The sequence below is a fragment of the Ascaphus truei genome, chromosome 22, assembly GCF_040206685.1.
Source record: "Ascaphus truei isolate aAscTru1 chromosome 22, aAscTru1.hap1, whole genome shotgun sequence".
In the NCBI taxonomy this organism is placed as follows: Eukaryota; Metazoa; Chordata; class Amphibia; order Anura; family Ascaphidae; genus Ascaphus; species Ascaphus truei.
Genome location: NC_134504.1, coordinates 10108933 through 10131431, shown reverse-complemented (window position 1 = coordinate 10131431; position 22499 = coordinate 10108933). Strand labels below are relative to the sequence as shown.

Genomic DNA, 22499 nt, shown 5'->3' with positions numbered 1-22499 from the left:
GTACCTAAATAACCCTTTTTGCACAGCTCCATTCCTTAATAAAATACAGAGAAGAGCACTTTTTTTCGGACCATTATCTGAACCCCAATGAATCAGCCCTACAAGCTCAATGTCCTGGATGATCCCCATTTCATTTGGTCGTCTCTGTGGCGGTAACATCGGAGGTTGCCTTTCCTGAAGGTTAAATCGTTTTGCTGCCAACAGCTGAGAGGCGACCTTCCTCCGTTCAGCACAGTAAACGCACAGCCAGCACAAAGCTGCAAGACGATCTCCCCCAAGTGGTCAATATGAGCACAATATGAGCACAATATGAGCACAATATGAGCACAATATGAGCACAATATGAGCACAATATGAGCACAGTATGAGCACACTGCTCGCCGGCAAAGGGGAACAAAAAACAGGGGGATTTGGAAGTTTCGAGTTCTGCCAACACTAATCAGTATAATAGCCAGCAGTATTCGCAATAGTCACGGGGTAACCCAAATGAAGTCAAGTTCATTACCTTCGATAGCAAGGGGTAGCCAGCTCCAGTCCTCAAGGGCCACCAACAGGCCAGGTGTTCAGGACATCCCTGCTACAGCACGTGAGCCACCAGTGCTGAAGCAGGAATATCCTGAACACCTGACCTGTTGGTGGCCCTTGGAGGACTGGAGTTGCCCAGTCCTGTTATATAGTATACTAACCCCTTTTAGCTAGTGACAGCTGTCCCGGGGTTCAACAACAGTTTATTCAAAAACTTGGTTCTTTTTGATATTTGTTACGGATTTTGCAATAATTTTTTTTTTTTGGAGAATTGGAACGATTGGTTTCCCGGGTGATTTTTTTTTGGTAATGGAAAGGCATGGTTTGGGAAGCGAATCGAGACAGGTCTGCGCACGAATAACCCCGAACGTAGGAGGAATTTGAGACATGCGTTCCGTTATTCAGATAAAATCCTGTTCCTCTTACCCGTGAGATCTCATTATAAAGCTGCTCATCTGTTTGCTCGGCCTCTGCAAAAGGAAACAATCAAAAGAACATATATTTTAATTACTGAACAAACAAATACACAGTCACTTCGTCGGAGCTTCGGGACCGAAACCACAGCCAAGAAGTCTTCCCCCTTATTGAAATGGAGCTAAAATCTTCCATGATTATCAGCGTTGGGCCAAAACAACAGCTTCGTGATAAGTAGCAGACGTTTATCGCTTAAGGTCGCAAATCAAGCGAAAATGTTCCCTTTTCCACAGAATAATTTGCAAAAACTGCAAAACTCGCCAAAACGGAAAAGATTAAAATGGTCCAACCCATTAAAATGCAAAGTGCAGGGTCCCACGGTCCAGCATATACTTGTCACTGTCACTAAATTGGGAAATTATGCAAAATTCGTGCAACATTTGACAAAATTCTGGCAGTGTGCAATTTTGAAACCCTCCTCCCCCCCAAGTTTATAAACCAATTTTGAAGCCATTTGCAAGAACAAGGCCTGTGAAGCAGCTGTACCTGGTTTCCATCTCAATGTCAGGTCTCCTTAGGAAAGCCCTCCCCCCCCCCGGGTATCAATATTAGACTGTACGCTCTTCAGGGCAGGATCTGTACCTCCAAACGCCGTTCTACGTGGTGAATACGTTGCCCGCACGGTTTGAGAACATTCAGCATGCGAGTAACTGAGCAGACTGGCGGATAGGTACCTGAATAATCCACGATGTGTGTTGGGACTCTCTCAGGGGTAACATCACCAGGGATGGTTATTTCCTCAGCCCGGGACGGAACCTGTGAATGGAAAGTGAGGGTTAGCAGAGGGGGCTAAAACCATGCCGATTCTGGAGAGAGAAATCGGAGGGCAGGCAAACTCTTCTGCAACAGAACAATGTGAAGCCACAATCCCCCACCTCACCCCCCTAAAAACCCTTTTGTTTTTAATGCCTCAAAAGACAAGGGGGTTCCCGAGGTCTCAGAATACTACAAATATGGCTGTGGGGTTCACCAATCGAAATCCGTGATGTATTCCTATTGCTGTGCTGCCAGGGGGAGCATGGCGTCTCCCGGACAAGGTGTTCTTGCCCAGTGGACAACATCCTTGGCAGCTTGGGAACCGGGATGTCCCTGGGAGGTCGGGGGACCACGGATCAGCTTCACGGTACCAACGGGTTCAGGCAAGTAAATACAAATGCCCCCTCCCCCCAAAAGGCAAGCATGCGGGACTGCTGCAGTAACTGCAGGGGCACAGACTTCTGCACTATGCAGTGTCCACCATCAATAAGCTCATCACCACTGACATTCCGTTTCGGAGTATAGCATGTGATGATAACGCAGTAGAGAAGTGAGGAAGAGCGCGAGCCATTGGCCTTGTGGGGACAACTCCTGCCGGGTACCTTCACATCTCGCCTTGATATGCCTGCGAGAGGATACTTGTAAACGCCATGTGTATGACTCGGCGTCATTCCAAACAAAAAATAACTTTGTATGACATTATACTGCCCGTCTCTAAACATTGAGGGCCTTATTTACTAAGCAGTGCTACTCCACAAGGCCCTTTATCCACCAGAAATGGCCCGTTGGACGTTTTCCGATGCCGGGAGCGGTTTTATGGCACTGCACCACTTGGTAAATATGCCCCTGAATATGTTGCTAGAGTATTAGGCACATAGTAAGGGGGTGCGGGTTAGATCTAGTCTGAGAAGAAATATTTTGCTCACGTTAGGATTGCTTTTTTAATAAAAGTGGAAGTCTAAAAAATAAAACGGTCTCGTGTTGAGCCCGAGCTTCCAGAGCGGGGACCCTCTCCAAACCAGGACACAGCCGTGTAACTCCACGCTTACACCCCCTATCACCACCACCCCCAAACATTAATGGGATCAGCTGTGCGGCTGGACCATACTCCATCCTGATGTATACTCCATCCCACAACGAGTAGCCCCCTTTACCTTTTGTTTCAACATTGCCCCATCGTCCCCACAAGGGCCACCAACAGGTCAGGTTTTCAGGATATCCCCGCTTGAGCCACCTGTGCTGAAGCAGGGATATCCTGACCCGTTGGTGGCCCTTGAAGACTGGAGTTGGCCACCCCTGATCTAGCTTGTAAGCGGTACCCGTTTGCGCTGGTCTGTCCTTTGTATGCTATCCTGTTTATGTGTACGTCTCTGTCCCCCCCATTGTACCACGCTGTGGCGTATGTTGGCGCTATACAAATAAACGATCATTTAGACGCCAGACCCCTTTGCTACGACACAGCTCCTGCCCCAGCGATGTAACCAGACGTCTTACCTCTTCGGGAAACTCCTCGCTGACCAGTGACATCACCAGCGACGTCTTCCCAACTCTGGCTGCAAAAAATAAACGGATACCAAGTTACAGTACTTGGGGGCGTTTCTTATTTACGTATATTGCAGCAACGGAATACATTTCCATTAACAGGCCGCAGCGAGAGAGACCCCCTCGCGGGCCTAACCGGACACAGCCCGATGGCCTCTCTTACCCGGACAATTGGCATGTATGGGCTTATTCAAGATTAATGGAAATTTCGTCCGAAAATGGCTCAAAGTTCATTTCTGTCAAACAAAAAAGGTCTGATCCTCTATCAACTGCATACAGTATTACAGAACAGTTGCCAAATTGTGGTAGAGAGTGAACCGCTACTTCTTATATTACCAAAACTCCCCTATTCCAAATATTAAAATATCTTTTAGGCAGCTATCCCGTGTAGCAAGAAAAGTAAATAAAACAGGTCCATCTATTACATGGTCTCCCCGAGGGAGATGCTGTTTAACTTGTACTGCTCCGCATCCTGTGCAAAGTGTACACACGCCTCCCCGGAGCCTAATTGTTCTACACCAGTATTTTTCAACCAGGGTTCCCTGCCATTTTCTGGTCATTGGAAAATTGTATCAAATACAGAAGAATTTACAATGCATCTGATCTCAGACGCGCTATTAGAGAGGGTTGGGGTTCCTTACAATGTATCTGATCTCAGACACGCTATTAGAGAGGGTTGGGGTTCCTTACAATGCATCTGATCTCAGACGCGCTATTAGAGAGGGTTGGGGTTCCTTACAATGTATCTGATCTCAGACACGCTATTAGAGAGGGTCGGGGTTCCTTACAATGCATCTGATCTCAGACACGCTATTAGAGGGGGTTGGGGTTCCTTACAATGTATCTGATCTCAGACGTGCTATTAGAGAGGGTTGGGGTTCCTTACAATGTATCTGATCTCAGACCGCGCTATTAGAGAGGGTTGGGGTTTCTTACAATGCATCTGATCTCAGACGCGCTATTAGAGAGGGTTGGGGTTCCTTACAATGCATCTCATCTCAGACACGCTATTAGAGAGGGATGGGGTTCCTTACAATGCATCTGATCTCAGACGCGCTATTAGAGAGGGTTGGGGTTCCTTACAATGCATCTGATCTCAGACACGCTATTAGAGAGGGATGGGGTTCCTTACAATGCATCTGATCTCAGACGCGCTATTAGAGAGGGTTGGGGTTCCTTACAATGCATCTGATCTCAGACGCGCTATTAGAGAGGGTTGGGGTCCCTTACAATGCATCTGATCTCAGACGCGCTATTAGAGAGGGTTGGGGTCCCTTACAATGCATCTGATCTCAGACATGCTATTAGAGAGGGTTGGGGTCCCTTACAATGCATCTGATCACAGACGCACTATTAGAGAGGGTTGGGCGTTTTGCAGAATAATAATAATAATAATAGCATGTTCTTGTATAGCGCTGCTAGTTTTACACAGCGCTTTACAGAGACATTTTGCAGACACAGGTCCCTGCCCTGTGGAGCTTACAATCTATATTTTTGATGCCTGAGGCACAGGGAGATAAAGTGACTTGCCCAAGGTCACAAGGAGCTGACACCGTAAATTGAACCAGGTTCCCCCGCTTCAAACTCAGTTATCAGCGTCTTTACTAACTCAGCCGCTCTCTCTCTCTCCTAATGTACTCAGCGCTTTACAAAAGAGACAATCCAATATAGGGAATTATAATACAATAAATGCAACAAACTATATCAGACAATAGGAAAAGAAATCCCTGCCCCGGAGAGCTTACAATCTAACAAAACACCAACTCTAATCACCAACGCACGCGTGCAACAGCTCATATTATATTCCCTGCCGCACATTTTATGAAAAGACCAGATTACGAAGGAAACTACTTACAGTACGTCTGGATAGAGAATGGAAAGAGGAGGCAGATCGACAGCACAGACACTGGTTTCTAAAGAAGAAACTTCCATCGTCTGACAGATTGCAAGCTCTTTGGAACAAGTGTTGAACCTGTACTGTCCCCTTCTCCAAAGCGCCATGGTGATGGATATAGATATTTTATCACGGAATTATCTAAGTGAGCTGATAAATGATTGGGCATTTGTTTATCATGTAACCTTCATGTAACCTTGATCCGCAGTGAACAAAACACTTAAATACATTCCCAGACAACTGCTGCTCTTACCGTATTGCTTTGCGATAGATTGCTGGCGTTTCTGGCAGAAGTTACATACTGTATAAAAAAGTGACATCGCAGTTTTCACAGCTTTGAACTGAGGTCCACCTAAAGAAGCAGAGTCCTTCCTATGACAAAAAGTGAACTGAGGACAGTGCCATGTTTAATAGGCTAAATGTAGCAGATCCACACTTAAAAACCTTGAAAAGATCTGAATATGCCAATGACCTATATGGCGCCAATCAACACTTAGACTTGAATAGCCAATCAAACCCTTAGAAGATTCCGGGTGAAATCCACCAAATTGCTAGCGTCACACAGTTCCTTGTTGCAGTCTCATCCAATATTTGAGTTTGTGACTTCCCGAGCAGCGTCTTGGCTCTGCCAACCACAAGATGCTTCCAAAATCTTATTCCGCCTCCCTCCCCCCGTGAAAGAGATGGGGGAGCGAGAGCATCTCACGAGGGGCATTACTTACTCGCCTTACGCTTCTCCCGTTTATACGTGGCTCTGAAGCTCACACACCTGCGCATTATTGTCACGTAACCCTAGCAGCGCACGCTTCAGAAACAGGGAAAGGACGGGCGCACGAGATAATGGGCCTCCTCCTCTCATTATCGCAGGCAAATGATAGACCATTGATTTTACTGGTCGCCCAAATGCACGGAGGCCGTTTTATCTTCTAAACGTGGCTCGTTTTATAGCCGCTCGTTAGAACTCGTGACGATGTTGCTTTGATCACGAAACATGTTGATTCTTGAAGATGTAACCAGGCCTGAATTTTTCTGGGTTTTGGAGCCGGTCAATGACCACAGGGCTATGGGTTGAAGGGGTAGATGCGAGCCCCATATAAACACGTAGGGCCACAAGGCACATTCAAAGCCCATTCAGTGTTAAGGAGCTTAGCACCACTTGGTAAATATGGCCCTTGAGCCCAGAGCTGGAGACTATTTAATTTTAAACGGAGCTGAACTATTCTCCAGCAATGGGAAGTGCCGTCACAGCATAATGAACTGGGGCCTTAAAAATGTCCATTCCTCCTCAAAAGGTGATTTAAGGATATGGATGGATAGGAATAGATAGACAGACACTATATTGGAGTAAAAGTATTTTTGAATATATATTTTTTACGAGTTTCAACATTTATATGGCAAACAAAATGCTTTGCAGGGTTTTTACAATCTTTGTCGGATGTCTTATGTTGATAGGACTGTTTGCTTTGCCGGCCACATAAGCTGTTCTTTTTGGTTTTGTAAAGTACTTATGAAGCAATCATTAGGCTGGCGCCATGGTACTGCAGACCACACGGACGCTGAGCGCACAGACTGCCTTAAGGCATTGTTCGCGTGCATGTGGCGTGCGGAAGCGGGCGTTGCGCAAGAAATCAGTTCAAACTGATTTCTTGGTGCGACAGGCCGGTCACGTGAGCGGTTCGCCCAATGAGGGCGAACCAGCTCCGTGACGCCCCCAGAGCACCCCCCCCCCACGGCCCGTTGACCATGCCCAGGGAAAGCACCCGCTTTCCCACAGCCTCCGCGCGGGGAAGGCACCAGGGCCCGAGCACAAGTCCAACAGTTAGAGATAAGTAGCCGACGTGCTTAAATTAAGGGGACCCGGAGAAAAGCGAAACATATTCATTTACACAGAACACAAATAAATAAAAAAGTTACTTTAAGGGAAATTTAAATAAACAAAACAAATAGGACTGCCCCCTTAATTACTCAACGAAGTGACATTATTAATGCATCATATTACTATTCCAAATACACAGAAATGTAAGGAGCTCTACGCTTCAGTAAACCCTTTATTGAAACTGAATTTTGGCGTGCAAAGTTAAAAGGAAAAACCCACAAATGGCGATTATACAAAAAGGTCCTACTTCCTTGGGATCCCAGGTCAACAGAGAATGGATCAATCGATTTCTCAAATTATCAAGTACATTTCTCTCTCGCTATGCTGTTAAAAACATTGTCTCAATGAGATTTCAGTCAAGTTATTCATTAAAAACCTGTACGCCAGAATTATGCAAATCGCATCAGTATTCAGATAGATGCCTCTACGACAGATAGAGCTGTTCCCCTCACATCTGTTGGATATATTTATATAGGTTTCACAAAATCTGACAGATCTATGCCCCCCCATGCCAGATATATGGCCCCATGCCAGATGCCTCCATGAGGAATATAGATGACACATTTATATGTGCGCACAGATGCAGAAGACGTTATCGCACAATAACACGGCACCGCAGTCACGCGTTTTATCGCACAATTTGCCATAGCTCCATTTAAGCAAATGGATCGGAGAATTACATGTTGCGATGGAACATGCGTGTGTCTTCTATATATAAACACACCTCTCTCGTATATCTATTTTATCTCTGTATATAATAGAGAGAGAGTGTGTATATATATATATATATATATATATATATATATATATATATATATATCATAGAGGTATTGAGGAAACATCTGGCATAGAGGTGTTAGGGAGGATATATCTGCTCTGTCAGGGTATCTGGGGGCATATTACTGCCACAGAGGTATCCTTGAGGATGTGTGTGTCATAGGGGTAGTAAGGGGTTACCATTTATTGTAGAGACATTGGTGGAGAATGTTTGTCATGTGTGTGTGTGCACGCACACGCACACACACACACACACAGAGATATAATAGATATACGAGATAGATAAGTGTGTAAAATATATACCCAAGGAGACGGGCAGATAAGGGGGGTGAGCAGCAGCAGAGAAGGGGGGAGCAGCAGAGAAGGGGGGAGCAGCAGATAGAGGGGGGGGAGCAGCAGATAGAGGGGGGGAGCAGCAGATAGAGGGGGGAGCAGCAGATAGAGGGGGGGAACAGCAGATAGAGGGGGAAGCAGCAGCAGATAGGGGGGGAAGCAGCAGCAGATAGGGGGGGGAGCAGCAGCAGATAGGGGGGGGAGCAGCAGCAGATAGGGGGGGGAGCAGCAGCAGATAGGGGGGGGAGCAGCAGCAGATAGGGGGGGGAGCAGCAGCAGATAGGGGTGGAGCAGCAGCAGATGGGGGGGAGCAGCAGCAGATGGGGGGAGCAGCAGCAGATGGGGGGGAGCAGCAGCAGATGGGGGGGAGCAGCAGCAGATGGGGGTGGAGAAGCAGCAGATAGGGGGGTGATTAACCCCTTCCCCGCCGCATCACGCCGCCATGGGGTGAGGGCAGAGAGGAGAGTAACCCCTCTGGACTCACGTTCTCCCACCAGCAGTATCCGGACATCCTTCTTCATGCTGCCGGTGTGAGGGCTGCGGCCTACACCTCCCCCCGGGGACCCCGGCGTCCTCCCGCCTCACTGCGCCGCCCCGCTGCCGAGCGAAGCCTGGCTACGGGAGCCCGGCCGGGACACGAAGCGGAGAAAGGCGAAGGTGGCTCCGTATGACGTCACAGCCCAGAGCAGCTCTGCAGCAAGTGCAGACCTCCCCTGCTAGTGCTATATATATATATATATATATATATATATATATATATATATATATATGTATATATATGGGTCTCTCATACATCTGTGACATGTATATGGGCCTCATACATCTGTGACACATGTATATGGGCCTCTCATACATCTGTGACACATGTATATGGGCCTCTCATACATCTGTGACACATGTACATGGGCCTCTCATACATCTGTGACACATGTATATGGGCCTCAAATACATCTGTGACACATGTACATGGGCCTCTCATACATCTGTGACACGTATATGGGCCTCTCATACATCTGTGACACATGTACATGGGCCTCTCATACATCTGTGACACACGTATATGGGCCTCTCATACATCTGTGACACATGTATATGGGCCTCTCATACATCTGTGACACATGTATATGGGCCTCATACATCTGTGACACATGTATATGGGCCTCATACATCTGTGACACATGTATATGGGCCTCTCATACATCTGTGACACATGTATATGGGCCTCATACATCTGTGACACGTATATGGGCCTCTCATACATCTGTGACATGTATATGGGCCTCATACATCTGTGACACATGTATATGGGCCTCTCATACATCTGTGACACATGTATATGGGCCTCATACATCTGTGACATGTATATGGGCCTCTCATACATCTGTGACATGTATATGGGCCTCATACATCTGTGACACATGTATATGGGCCTCATACATCTGTGACATGTATATGGGCCTCTCATACATCTGTGACACATGTATATGGGCCTCACCTCTGTGACACATGTATATGGGCCTCTCATACATCTGTGACATGTATATGGGCCTCATACATCTGTGACACATGTATATGTATGTACCCCTATACCTCTGTGACATGTATAGGTATGTACCCCAATACCTCTGTGACACATGTATGTACCCCAATATCTCTGTGACAGAATTATATAGCAGCCCATGTTTAAAATAGCCCTTTTTAAGTAGCATGTAGTGTGGCGTTTAAAATGGAGATCAAAAGGAGTGAACAAGGGGACAACACAAAACCTACTGGTCCTGATTCCTGAATTTGAACTACGCTGGAAAGGAGGATATTATCTATCTCAGACTGCACACCTCAGTACTAAACTACTGCTGTGTTGCCACCTTTACTATTTATATTTGCTGTGACCTCACGTCTTCCAGCATGCACTTCTTTTTACCAGCCTCAGTATGTCTCTAACTCTAGTCATATATCTCCATCTCTCCTTCCTTCACCACTTCTCAGTTCACATGAACTCTTTTCTTACCTGCGCCCTCTGTCACCACACAGCTATACCCCCTGCACCAAAACACACCCCTGCAAATCATCCTCGCACCTTCTCTTTCTTTCCATGCTTCTCCTCCTTGCTTCTGGGGACAGCTCTCCCAATCCTGGTCCCTGTCTTATTTCTACATGCCTTCGTCCTCGCCTCCCACATGCAATTTCCTCTCCATCTGGTGTCAACCCCTCGAACCTCATACCCATCCCCTGCCACCCTCCCTCCTCTCTTCCATTCTCCTGTGCCCTATGGAATGCTCGCTCCCTCTCTAAAAAGTTCCTGTCTGTGCATGACTTCTTTCTCACTCTCTGCTCCTATTTGCTATAACTGAGACCTGGCTCACTCAGTCTGACTCTGCTCTGGAAGCTGCCCTCTCTTATGGTGGCCTTTCTTTCTGCCACACTCTGCACCCTGATGGCAGGGGTGGAGGCGTGGGGCTCCTGCTCTCCTCTCTCTGCCGTTACCAAACCCTTTCTATTCCTCCCTCTCTTGCTTTTCCCTCCTTTAAGGCTGACACTGATTTTCTCTGTGAAAATCTGAGGCTCCAGATCTCCTCTCCTCTCCTCGTCCACGTGGCGGTCATCTATCGCCCACCTACCTCTACTCATCCCCCTTTTGTCTTTCTCTGTCACTTTGAATCCTGGCTCTCCTTCTTTCTCTCCTCTGACTCCCCTGTTCTTCTCCTTGCGGACTTTAACTGCCACATTGATGACCCTTCTCTCCCTTGGGCCTCCCTCTTTTCTCTCTCTAACTTCTTCTCTTGGCCTTCAACAGTGGACTGCAGCCAGCACCCACAAGGATGGCCACTACCTAGACCTAGTTTTCACTAAAAAAAATTCTCTCTCTGATTTCTCCATTTCCCCCCTTCCTCTCTCTAACCATCATCTAATTTTCTCTCTCGTTTCTCCCCTTCTCCACCTCCATCTACCCCTCGGTTCTGCAGAAACCTGCGCTCTATTAACCTACCTGCTTTTGATTCCACTTTACGCTCCTCCCTCTCCTCTCTCAGCTCTGCTCCAGACCCTGAGAACCTGGTCAGGAACTACAACTCTGCCCTGTCCTCCTCTCTTGATCTACATGCCCCGTTTTCTCTCTGCCATTCTCGCCCTTCTAACCCCAGACCCTGGCTAAATTCCCACACGCGCATGCTGCGTTCCTGCACTCGTTCCTCTGAAGGCCTCTGGAGGAAATCTCACACCCTCGCAGACTTCCTTCACTACAAATTTATCCTATCCTGTTTCAACTCTGCCCTCTCTCAGGCTAAACAAACCTACTTTTGTTCACTAATCAAGACACACAAGTCTAACCCACGCCGACTCTTCTGTCTTTGACTCCCTACTCAGACCACCCTCAGCTGCCTCCTCTTCCTCCTCCACCTCACCTCAGGAATTTGCCGACTATTTCAAGGAAAAGGTGGAATCCATATGTCCTTTGTTTCCTCCTCCTCCCATCCTATACCTCTTCCTAACTCTCCTCCTGCCTTCCTTAACTGTTTTCCGCTGTCACAGAGGATGTCACAGTTGATCTCCTCTTCTCCCTCTACCACTTGCCCTCTTGACCCCATTCCCTACCATCTCCTACAACCTCTTGCTCCTACTATAACCCCTACGCTCACACACACTTTTAACTCCTCCCTCTACTCTGATACCTTTCCCGCCTCCTTCAAACATGCAACAGTCATTACTCAAAAACAGCAAGCTTGACCCTACCTGTCTTTATAACTATCGGCCTGTCTCCCTCCTGCCTTTTGCCTCTAAACTCCTTGAACATCTTGTATTCTCTCGCTTGCTCCATTTTCTCAACACCTATTCTCCCCTAGATTGTCTACAATCTGGCTTCCGCACTGCTCACTCCACTGAAACAGCCCTCACTAAAATAACTAATGACCTCCATGCTGCCAAACACAGAGGTCATTACACTCTGCTCATATTACTCGACCTCTCTGCAGTATCTGTTGCTCGACTGCCAAAATACTGACACAGGCCCTCATCATTCTCTCCTGTCTCGATTACTGTAACCTCCTGTTGTCCGGCCTTCCTGCCTCTCACCTGTCTCCCCTACAATCTATCCTAAACGCTGCTGCCAGAATCACTCTACTCTTTCCTAAATCTGTCTCAGCGTCTCCCCTGCTGAAATCCCTCTCCTGGCTTCCAATCAAATCCCGCATCTCGCACTCAATTCTCCTCACTTTTAAAGCTTTACACTCTTCTGCCCCTCCTTACATGTCAGCCCTAATTTCTCGCTATGCACCATCCCGACTCTTGCGTTCTGCTCAAGCATGTCTTCTCTCTACCCCCTTTGTATCTACAGTCCTCTCCCACCTTAAACCTTTCTCATTGACTGCTCCACACCTCTGGAATGCTCTTCACCTGAACACACGACTAGCACCATCTCTATCCACCTTAAAACACACCTGCTTAACGAAGCATATGAGTAGCTCTGTGGCTAACACTATACACCTGATACATAAACCTTGGCCCCTTGCAGACGCACTTACCAGAATGCCCTCCTACTGTCTCTGTACGTTCTTCCTACTTACCAATTAGATTGTAAGCTCTTCGGAGCAGGGACTTCTTTTCCTAAATGTTACTTTTATGTCTGAAGCACTTATTCCCATGATCTGTTATTTTTATTATTTGTTATTTATGATTGTCACGTGTAATACTGCTGTGAAGCGCTATATAAATACATATATGCACCCAATACCTCTATGACATATCTATATGTGTGTACCCCAATACCTCTGTGACAGATTTATATATGTGTACCCCTATACTTCTGTGACAGATTTATAACCATGTGTACCCCACTACCTCTGTGGCAGATTTATATATGTGTGTACCCCACTACCTCTGTGGCAGATTTATATATGTGTGTACCCCAATACCTCTGTGGCAGATTTATATATGTGTGTACCCCAATACCTCTGTGGCAGATTTATATATGTGTGTACCCCAATACCTCTGCGGCAGATTAATATATGTGTACCCCAATACCTCTGCGGCAGATTTATATGTGTGTACCCCAATACCTCTGCGGCAGATTAATATATGCCCCACAGTACGGATGGAGCCAGCTTTAGCTTACTAGCAGAAAATGCAGAATATCACAGTTTGCCTGGGATTCAATGCGAAAGCACAGAGAAGAAAGGACTTCTACCAAGCGTGCACTCATACGCACTCAGACGCACGAGTGCTAGAAGTCGTTTCTTCTCTGTGTTTTCACTATATTTATTTACTTCTCTGTGCACCTTAACCTATTATTATAAGCAACTGTATTATCGATCTGAAGCAGGAGCTCACTCTTTCTCCCCATTCATCGGATTCAATGGCAGTAATAATGCAGAATATTCCAGAATATCCCTCTATAACGTGCCATCTGTACCTCTATGTGAGATTTATATATGTACCTACATGACAGATTTATATATGCACACCAATACCCTGATGGGGCTTCCCAAGAGCTGCTCCCCTCTGCACAGGACCAGCGTGCTAAGGGTTAACATTTGCTTGTACTTTGTGGAACGTCAACCCCACCCACTGGAATGTTAATGAGCCAAGAGGACAAAGGACTTTGAATTCACAGCTGCATTTAATCTGAACCCTTTCAGTGTACATGTGCGTCGCCCCAAAGGCTGACAGCCTTTGGCGCAGCCGAAGGGCAGCAACAGGGTGTGAGCCGTTTGCTGCAGTTCGCTGAAGTTTGGTGATGTTAAAACTTCTCTGTTCCAATCTGAAACTCACCAGCCCTTTATCCGCTGTACCCAATTTTCCAACTCTATCTGTCCATGAAATGTCTGTGAATTGACTGTATAACCCCGTTCTTTTAATGTAACCGTGTATTGTTATAACTCTGTGCCCAGGACATACGTGAGAACGAGAGGTAACTCTCAATGTATTACTTCCTGGTAACACATTTTTATAAATAAATAAATACAAAAATACCTCTATGATAGAACTATCTATGACAGCTACACCTCCTAATGCCCCATACAACAGCTATGTTTCCGTAGTACCTCTGAAAATCAACGAGACTCTATAGCATACTGATATTTTATTTATTTTTAAAGCGTTATAAAATATATATTTTTATATTATTACAAGAAAAGCAGCACACGCACTGAAACTAAAGAAAATATAAATTGAGACCTACATTTCCAACATTGAGAGCGGTAAGCTGCACATTTTTATTTAAATACAGTGTCAGAGAGGGGTGTAGTGCTTTAGACATTATATATATATATAACATACTAGCTTTTGTACCCGGCTTTGCCCGGGGAGCTGCCGGCACATCTCCCTGCGCTGCTGCCGCATCTCCCCTCGCTGCCGGCACATCTAACCCCGCCCCCCAACCCCCCGCTGGCACATCTCCCCCCTCCCCCCCCCCCCCCGCTGGCACATCTCCCCCCTCCCCCACCCCGCTAGCACATCTCCCCCGCCCCCCCACCCCCCGCTGGCACATCTCCCCCCTCCCCCCCCCCCGCTGGCACATCTCCCCCGCTCATCTCACATCACACACACACACAGAGACACACACACACAGCCCCCATCCAGCCAAGGACATGCCCCCTCCCTTAATAGACACGCCCCCCGCTCCTGCTCTAACATTTTTGCAGGACACTCGATGGAAATTTAGGATGTCCATAATTTGGGAGGTGAGTCATATTGGAAGCTCGAAATAGTTGTGTTGACCTACAAATCCGCAGCACAACGTCCAGTAAAAGTTTCGTTGTGCTAAATCGTGCCGTTTGTGAGATTTCGATGCTTCGGACATACAAACAAACAAACGGAATAACAAACTTAGAAATATATTATAGATATATAAAATATATATATATATATATATAAAATAAGTGACCGGGATGAATAGGCTACTTTGGCACAGAAGGGGTTATGTTACCCAGGCGCAGTCACATTTTTAAGACACTACGACTGCCACCTAAGGCCCAGATCCACAAACGCTTTAGCCCGCTTTTACTCCCATTCATATGAATCGGAGCTGAGGCGTGCTAATACTTAGGCACAGATCTACAAAACGGTGCTAAGTGTGACTGTCACAAAGCAGCGGTCACAGTGGCCTACACATAGTGGGGGTGCTGTGTCCCATTCTTAAAATGATCTACATTTGTTCATCATTGCGGCACTGCTCTTTAAACTGTATTATAGGTAACAATATAAGCAATAGATCTCATGTATACTGTACATAGAGAGGGGGGAGGGGCTTTCTATTATACATCCCTTATCCCTTAATTAATAAATAACTAAAATAATTAATTTTCTTAAGTACATTTGGAAGTGTGTAAATAAAAAAGTAGCGGTGTTTATAAGAGGTTAATACGAGGATGTACCTACGATACATTGGGGGTAAATGATTTCATGAACGTAGGTCCCGTTTAAGCTTCACGGGACAAGAAAGGGGAGTAGCTAATAATGTTAAATATCATTAATGGTTAACGAATTCCCACTCGCTATGCCAAATAACCAGACCGCGGGAAAGACCTGCTGTTCGAAGCGGATGTTGTAGGAATGCAGCAGCGTATACATCCCCTCTGTCACGGAAAAAAACGCTAACGACTTTTCTCCGCAGTCAAGAAGCACGCCGACGGTGTCCGGTCTGAGCGGGCATAGGGGGAGCTCTTTGTTTCCGTGCCAGGCCGATAACCGGTCCCTGATCCATTCCAGGCTCCAGGACAAGTCATTCCGTCCCAGTCGGTCGTCCATGCCGATCCCTTGGGATGCTATTCCGGCGCCCCATCCGTTGCTGTCCTTGGTGCTGATCTCCCAGTAGTGACAACCAGTGGAGAAGCCTTGACAGCAGAGGACCTGACTGCCAGTGAATCGCCGAGGATTTTTGAGGTAAGACCGTTTCTTCTCTGTCACCGTCACAGTCTTGAAGTCCGGTGAAAGTGAAAGGCGGCAGCTGACAGTGCATTCGTCAAAAGAAACATCACGTGCCCCTGTAATGAGAATATAACACGCTAGCATCTTACGCTCTCAACACACACTGGCACCTAGCCGGTCAGTGATACAGATGGTGGCCGGGAATGGTCTACAGCTGGGGTGCGCAAAGATTTGCTGCAAGGCTGCAAGGCCCCCCCCCCCGTGTCCCGGTCCCTGGTTCGCGCCACCCCCCCCTCTCGAGTGACCCAGCGTCACATGACACCGAGGGTCACGTGACCCCGCAGCGTAATTTGATGCGCATTGCCATGACTACGCATCACGTGACATGACCCCGCAGCGTAATTTGACATGCATTGCCATGACTACGCGTCACGTGACATGACCCCGCAGCGTAATTTGACATGCATTGCCATGACTACGCGTCACGTGACATGACCCCCGCAGCGTCATTTGTCATGGCGACGTGACCAGAAGCCGGCTGATTCCTGGGAAGTTGAGGTTGCAGAGACCTCGCGCCATGCCTTGGCATTTAATTTAAATGCCTCGGGGAAGAGCGCGGGGCCTCTGCAGCCGCCCGCGTCCCCCCAGAAAAATCCCCTGGGGCATGCCCCCACAATTTGCGCACCCCTGGTCTACAGTATGAAAAGGTACAGTACCAGTTAGGCCCACATTGCAGTAATGACAATGATATATTCAGGTCCAGATCCACAAATGCCAGTAAAGTGAATTAACGAGAATGTAAACCAGTGTTCTTTAATGTTTTTTTGGTTAGGGAACCCTATAATTATATTGTGACATTCTGTGGAACCCCAAACCTCTCTAATAGCGCGTCTGGGATCAGATGCATTGTAAGGAACCCCAACCCTCTCTAATAGCGCGTCTGGGATCAGATGCATTGTAAGGAACCCCAACCCTCTCTAATAGCGCGTCTGGGATCAGATGTATTGTAAGGAACCCCAACCCTCTCTAATAGCGCGCCTAAGATCAGATGCATTGCAAGGAACCCCAACCCTCTCTAACAGCGCGTCTGAGATCAGATGAATTGTAAGGAACCCCAACCCTCTCTAACAGCGCGCCTGGGATCAGATGCATTGCAAGGAACCCCAACCCTCTCTAACAGCGCGTCTGGGATCAGATGCATTGCAAGGAACCCCAACCCTCTCTAATAGCGCGTCTGGGATCAGATGCATTGTAAGGAACCCCAACCCTCTCTAATAGCGCGTCTGAGATCACATGCATTGCAAGGAACCCCAACCCTCTCTAACAGAGCGTCTGGGATCAGATGCATTGTAAGCAACCCCAACCCTCTCTAATAGCGCGTCTGGGATCAGATGCATTGTAAGGAACCCCAACCCTCTCTAATAGCGTGTCTGTGATCAGATGCATTGTAAGGAACCCCAACCCTCTCTAATAGCGCGTCTGAGATCAGATGCATTGTAAGGAACCCCAACCCTCTCTAATAGCGCGTCTGAGATCAGATGCATTGTAAGGAACCCCAACCCTCTCTAATAGCGCGTCTGAGATCAGATGCATTGTAAGGAACCCCAACCCTCTCTAATAGCGCGTCTGAGATCAGATGCATTGTAAGGAACCCCAACCCTCTCTAATAGCGCGTCTGAGATCAGATACATTGTAAGGAAATCCAAATACATCACTTACATTGTAAAAACTGCTTTTGATTAGTTTCTGGGACGGCCTCTATCGGGTCGGGGCAGGCGGCAGCTTCATGTAATTCCGGCCCGTCGCCAAAAACTGCAAGCAAACGCCTATTAGCACGTTCACATTACAAGACAGAGAACACAATGTATACACTTCTATAGCAGGTTCACATTACAAGACAGAGAACACAATGTATACACTTCTATAGCAGGTTCACATTACAAGACAGAGAACACAATGTATACACTTCTATAGCAGGTTCACATTACAAGACAGAGAACACAATGTATACACTTCTATAGCAGGTTCACATTACAAGACAGAGAACACAATGTATACACTTCTATAGCAGGTTCACATTACAAGACCGAGAACACAATGTATACACTTCTATAGCAGGTTCACATTACAAGACAGAGAACACCATGTATACACTTCTATAGCAGGTTCACATTACAAGACCGAGAACACCATGTATACACTTCTATGTATGGACCATTCTCAACACTCATGCTCCAACAACTACATTGGCTATCCCTTGAGTCTAGGTACAAAGTACATTTTTCCTGTCATGCCTTTAAACACTTTCTGTTCAGGCTCCTCACCCTACCACACTCAGCCCTTCATCACGCAAGATCTGAGTCCACAAGACTGTTCATGGTCCCAAGGTTCAACAAAGTATCCGGCTGCTCCTTCTCTTACCGTGCACCTCACACCTGGAACAGTCTACCGGAGACTGACATCCACCACCAGTCTAAGTTCTTTCAAAACTAAAGCTGTCTCACATTTTAATCTGGTCTGTAACTGTTACATACGCCTATAATCATATATACTCTTTAACTCTCTTGGCGAAGAGGGCTCTTCTTCTAGTAGGGGGTGCGCCAGGAGACTTTTTCTCATTTCCGATACAGCAATGGTGACGTCTATAATCCTATTTTCGTTGAACAGAGCTTCCTCCGCTGACGCAGAAGACGGCTCGTAGATTTCAACATCCTGGCAAAACCGAATAATGTCTGATTTAGAGTCATACAAACCCGGGAAATGACAGCAGAGAAGGGCCAATCAGAGCGCCAACGCCTAAAAAGGACCACTTTGGCCCATCGAGTCACATAAGGACCACTTTGGCCCATCGAGTCACATAAGGACCACTTTGGCCCATCGAGTCACATAAGGACCACTTTGGCCCATCGAGTCACATAAGGACCACTTTGGCCCATCGAGTCACATAAGGACCACTTTGCCTACAAAGCCAGGTGAAGACCACCGAGCTCATGTAAATATGGTCCACATGATCCAGGGAGTCATATAAAGACACATTGTCCCACCTGGTCAGATATAACGACCACATTGCAGACCTGAAGAAGGAATCCTTTAGTGAGAGACGGACAACTTGGTCCAAATAGCTCTAACTTGCAGTAATGCCCAAGGCCCGATTTCATCTCTTGCTTTCCATACTTAGGGTTTCCCTGTGCCCATCCCAAGAAGCTTTGTATAACTCGATAATATATTTGTCTCCAATAATAAGCATATAGCTCTGTGTGCCAGAGACTGGAGGTGTAGTATAGTGGTTAAAGCAATGGTCTTCAATACACAAGGTCGTGGGTTCAATTCCTATCTGAATTTGTTAATAATATTCTGAAACAGGCAGATTATTTTAATTCCAAGGAACCCTTTGGCAGAAGCATTAAGAAACTATAATATCGCAGATAAAGTGTGATGTTTCTTGTTTACCTGTAACACCTTTATCCAGTTGTTTTCTATATTGTCTTCCAGTTTTGTTTTGATATCCCTCATTTTCTCTATCTCGGCACTCAGTAGGTTTATATTTTCATTTATTTTCTTCTGCGCCTGTTCTTGCTCTTCCTGGATTCTCCGTAAGGAAGCCCTCTCCTGCTTCTCCAGGTAATCTTTCATGGCTCTAAATTCCTTGGGAAGATTTTCCTTAATTTCGCACGCCAATATCTGAAAGAGGCAATCCAAGCGGTACTTACATTTTTTATATATATATATATATATATATATATATATTTTTTTTTAATATGTAGCCTCAAGGGTTCCGCCGCCGAGGGGGGGGGGGAGGGGAGTGTGTGCTTGCTGCTGTTCGTTTGTTCCTGTTCTGTTTGTGCTTTGACCCTAGCTTGCTTGGACCAGTCCTGTCAACTGCCCTGAACTTGGCTTCACTGCGGATTCCTACTTTGTCCAACCCTTTGACCCCGGCTACGTACCTCGACCAATCTACCCTCTCTGCTCCCGGACCACGGCTTACTGACAACTACCACTCTCAACACCGAACCACGGCAAGTACCTAGACAACCCAGATCTCTCCGACCCTGACCCGGCTACACGACTTGGATTACGCACTCCGAACTGGACTGCGCGGTTGCAGGTCGGTGCATAAACATGTTTGTGGTGAGCGCAGCGTGACACTTTACTACTATATGCTCATGCGATAAATCACACCTTCCACCCTCTGTTATACATAATTAAGAGAGAGGCATACTGTATCTCTGATGCCCCTTCCAATTGATTTGTTGACTATCCTATTTTTGCCCAGTCATGCTGGTGCCAATTGGGTCTGATTCTTTACCCGCTAGCTATTGTTAATTGAAGCATTATTTGTACTGAATCTCCGCAATTATTTATCCCTTTTTGGTGAGAATAGTTTCCACCCCGTCACCTTTTTCCTTATTGCGACTCTTATTAACGATTCTTATTAAATGGTATATTTTGTTTTTTCGTGGTGCGCACTCAAGTGATTTGGTTTTGGAGGGCTTTGCTTTAGCCATCCGTTTTTTTTTGTCTTCAATGTTAGGCTGCGTCCATAGAGGGGGGAGCCGCGCTGACGCTGAGGCTCGTCTGCGCAATCAGGAGCGATTGCATGAACTAGCAGACAAGCCAGCGTGCGCGATCGGGAGGCGGGGCACTGACGTCACTGGGCCAACAGCCCGAGAAACGGCGACGTGATGTTGACGCTGCTTCGCTCTGATTGGGGGTTTTCAGCCGACAGCGCGCTCAGAAACAGGTTCTGCTGTCGGCTGAAAATCCCAGCGCCTCAGCACGCCTGCGGACGCTCGCGGAAGCCCCCTCTCAAGACATCCTCATTGAGGATGACGGGGCTCCTCGCGGAGCGTCCGCATGGGTCAGCGCTGACTGTCCTTCTATGGACGCAACCTAAGATGCCGCTTAAGGATAAAAATAGCAGTGTTTTCCCTTCTGTATCGAAATCAACATACAGTGTGTTGATTTTTTTTTAACAGTTTCAATCCTTTCTTTATCGCTTATTTACATTTGGCGATATACCACTCAACACGCACTCATTGTGACACACGTTTGTCATAATCCTTTTGCAGCCTACAGGTAGTCCTTGCTTTTCCGACAACGCGCCCCGCAAACCCGCGTCAGAGACTGGACAGTCGGAAAGCGGGACCCATGTTAACACAAACTTGCCTGGATCTCGCGATAGCTGTTTTTCCTACTAGCGACGACACCTTCTTTCTCCGTAATATCTCTCGCGACTTGACCAATTGTCCTCTTTAATTTTGTCTATAAAAAAAGAATCACAACAACAAAAAAATACATGTTCCTGCAGCGGGGGGAGACACACACAGACAGACACACACATGTATACACACACACACAGACCGACACACACACACACACAGAGACAAATCTCACCCCGCACTACATCCAAGAGGGGGGTGGGGGGGGGAGAAGGGGGAGTCGGGTAGATGTGCCGCCAGCGGGGAAGGGGGACATGTATTCAATATTACATTACAAGCTAGTAATAAAAGCTAGTAATAAATAATAAGTCACTTGCCTTGTTCCCCTTGTACAGCTCCAGCAGGGGCACAGGTCGGCATTCTGCATGCTGCAGTACACATGTCGGACACAGGGGGGAGCAGTGAGTCGCGCAGTAGAACTGCAGCCCATGCTCATGATGCCTGCAGGTCCAGGCCGCGGCTGCAGTTGGCGCATCCACCAGCAGGTGCCGCTGTTGCGCCGGGTCCTCGCAGTGCAGCCGCAGGTGGTCCTGGCACACGGGTGCCATGCAGGGCAGGCACAGCTTCAGTGCCCCCGGGCCAGCGCAGGAGGGGCACGGCTCCCCGGCCCAGGGGTCTTTCTGGGCGTGAAGGCTGTCCAGCAGGGAGGCCAGGACCGTGGTCTTACTGAGCCGGGGCTTGGTGGGAAAGGTCTCCCGGCACATTGGGCAATTGTACTCGCTGGTGCCCTGCCAGTGCTGGAGGATGCAGTCCTTGCAGAAGGTGTGCCCGCATGGCAGGGTGCTGGGGTGGGTGTAATGGTTCATGCAGATATCGCAGCTGAGGTCGCTGTCTCGCAGCCTGAGCAGAGCAGTCTGCTCTCCTGCCATGGTTAGGGGAAAAGGAAACTGAAAGTAGGAAGGGGGAGGCGAGGAGAGAGAGCAAGACAGGGAGGGAGGGATAGGGGGAGAAGAGAGAGAGCAAGACAGGGAGGGAGGGAGTGATAGGGGGAGAGGAGAGAGAGCAAGACAGGGAGGGGGAGAGAGAGCAAGACAGGGAGAGATGAAGAGGTGTGGGGAGATGGAGGAAGAGAGGGTATGGAGAGAGAGGAGGGGGAGGGATAGAGGGAGGGGGAGGGAGGGGGAGAGACAGGTGTGGGGAGAGAGGGAGGTGGAAAGGGAGGAAGAGTGGGCATTGAGAGATAGAGGGAGGGGGCGAGAGGAAAGGAAGGGAGGGGGAGAGATGAAGAGAAGGTGTGGAGAGA

At 47.5% G+C, this 22499-nt stretch overlaps 2 protein-coding genes across 6 annotated transcripts in view; both read right to left on the bottom strand.

The window, feature by feature from the left end:
- RHOT1 (ras homolog family member T1) overlaps positions 1–8817 on the bottom strand; it is a 43970-nt gene extending 35153 nt beyond the window's left edge. For all 4 annotated transcript variants that reach the window (XM_075579922.1, XM_075579923.1, XM_075579925.1 and 1 more), the window contains exons 1-4: positions 8662–8817; positions 3250–3308; positions 1674–1755; positions 952–995 (exon numbers count right to left, since the gene is read on the bottom strand). In XM_075579922.1, coding sequence (XP_075436037.1) covers positions 952–995; positions 1674–1755; positions 3250–3308; positions 8662–8698 — 222 coding nt within the window. In that variant the 5' untranslated portion in view covers positions 8699–8817. The remainder of the gene's footprint in view (positions 1–951; positions 996–1673; positions 1756–3249; positions 3309–8661) is intronic.
- Positions 8818–14688: 5871 nt separating this feature from the next.
- On the bottom strand, positions 14689–22313 carry RNF135 (ring finger protein 135). 2 transcript variants are annotated; one of them, XM_075579920.1, is made up of 6 exons: positions 21574–22313; positions 21204–21299; positions 19488–19718; positions 18572–18749; positions 17757–17849; positions 14689–16153 (listed from the first exon to the last, which is right to left on the bottom strand). In XM_075579920.1, exons 1-6 carry the CDS (start codon positions 22123–22125, stop codon positions 15630–15632), a joined length of 1674 nt encoding a protein of 557 aa, XP_075436035.1. In that variant the 5' UTR covers positions 22126–22313; the 3' UTR covers positions 14689–15629. The 2 variants fall into 2 exon arrangements, with proteins under 2 accessions (XP_075436035.1, XP_075436036.1); XM_075579921.1 differs by having other exon boundaries at positions 18590–18749.
- Between the last annotated feature and the right edge of the window lie 186 nt (positions 22314–22499).

Bases quoted from the DNA above. Each gene is read 5' to 3' on its own strand.
- RNF135 (XM_075579920.1), bottom strand. From the start codon at position 22,125: ATGGCAGGAGAGCAGACTGCTCTGCTCAGGCTGCGAGACAGCGACCTC. The intron at 19,719-21,203 runs GCAAGTTTGTGT...TGCCTCTTTCAG, and splicing joins ACAGCTATCGCGAGATCCAG to ATATTGGCGTGCGAAATTAA. The intron at 18,750-19,487 runs GTAAACAAGAAA...CGGTTTTGCCAG, and splicing joins ACTGGATAAAGGTGTTACAG to GATGTTGAAATCTACGAGCC.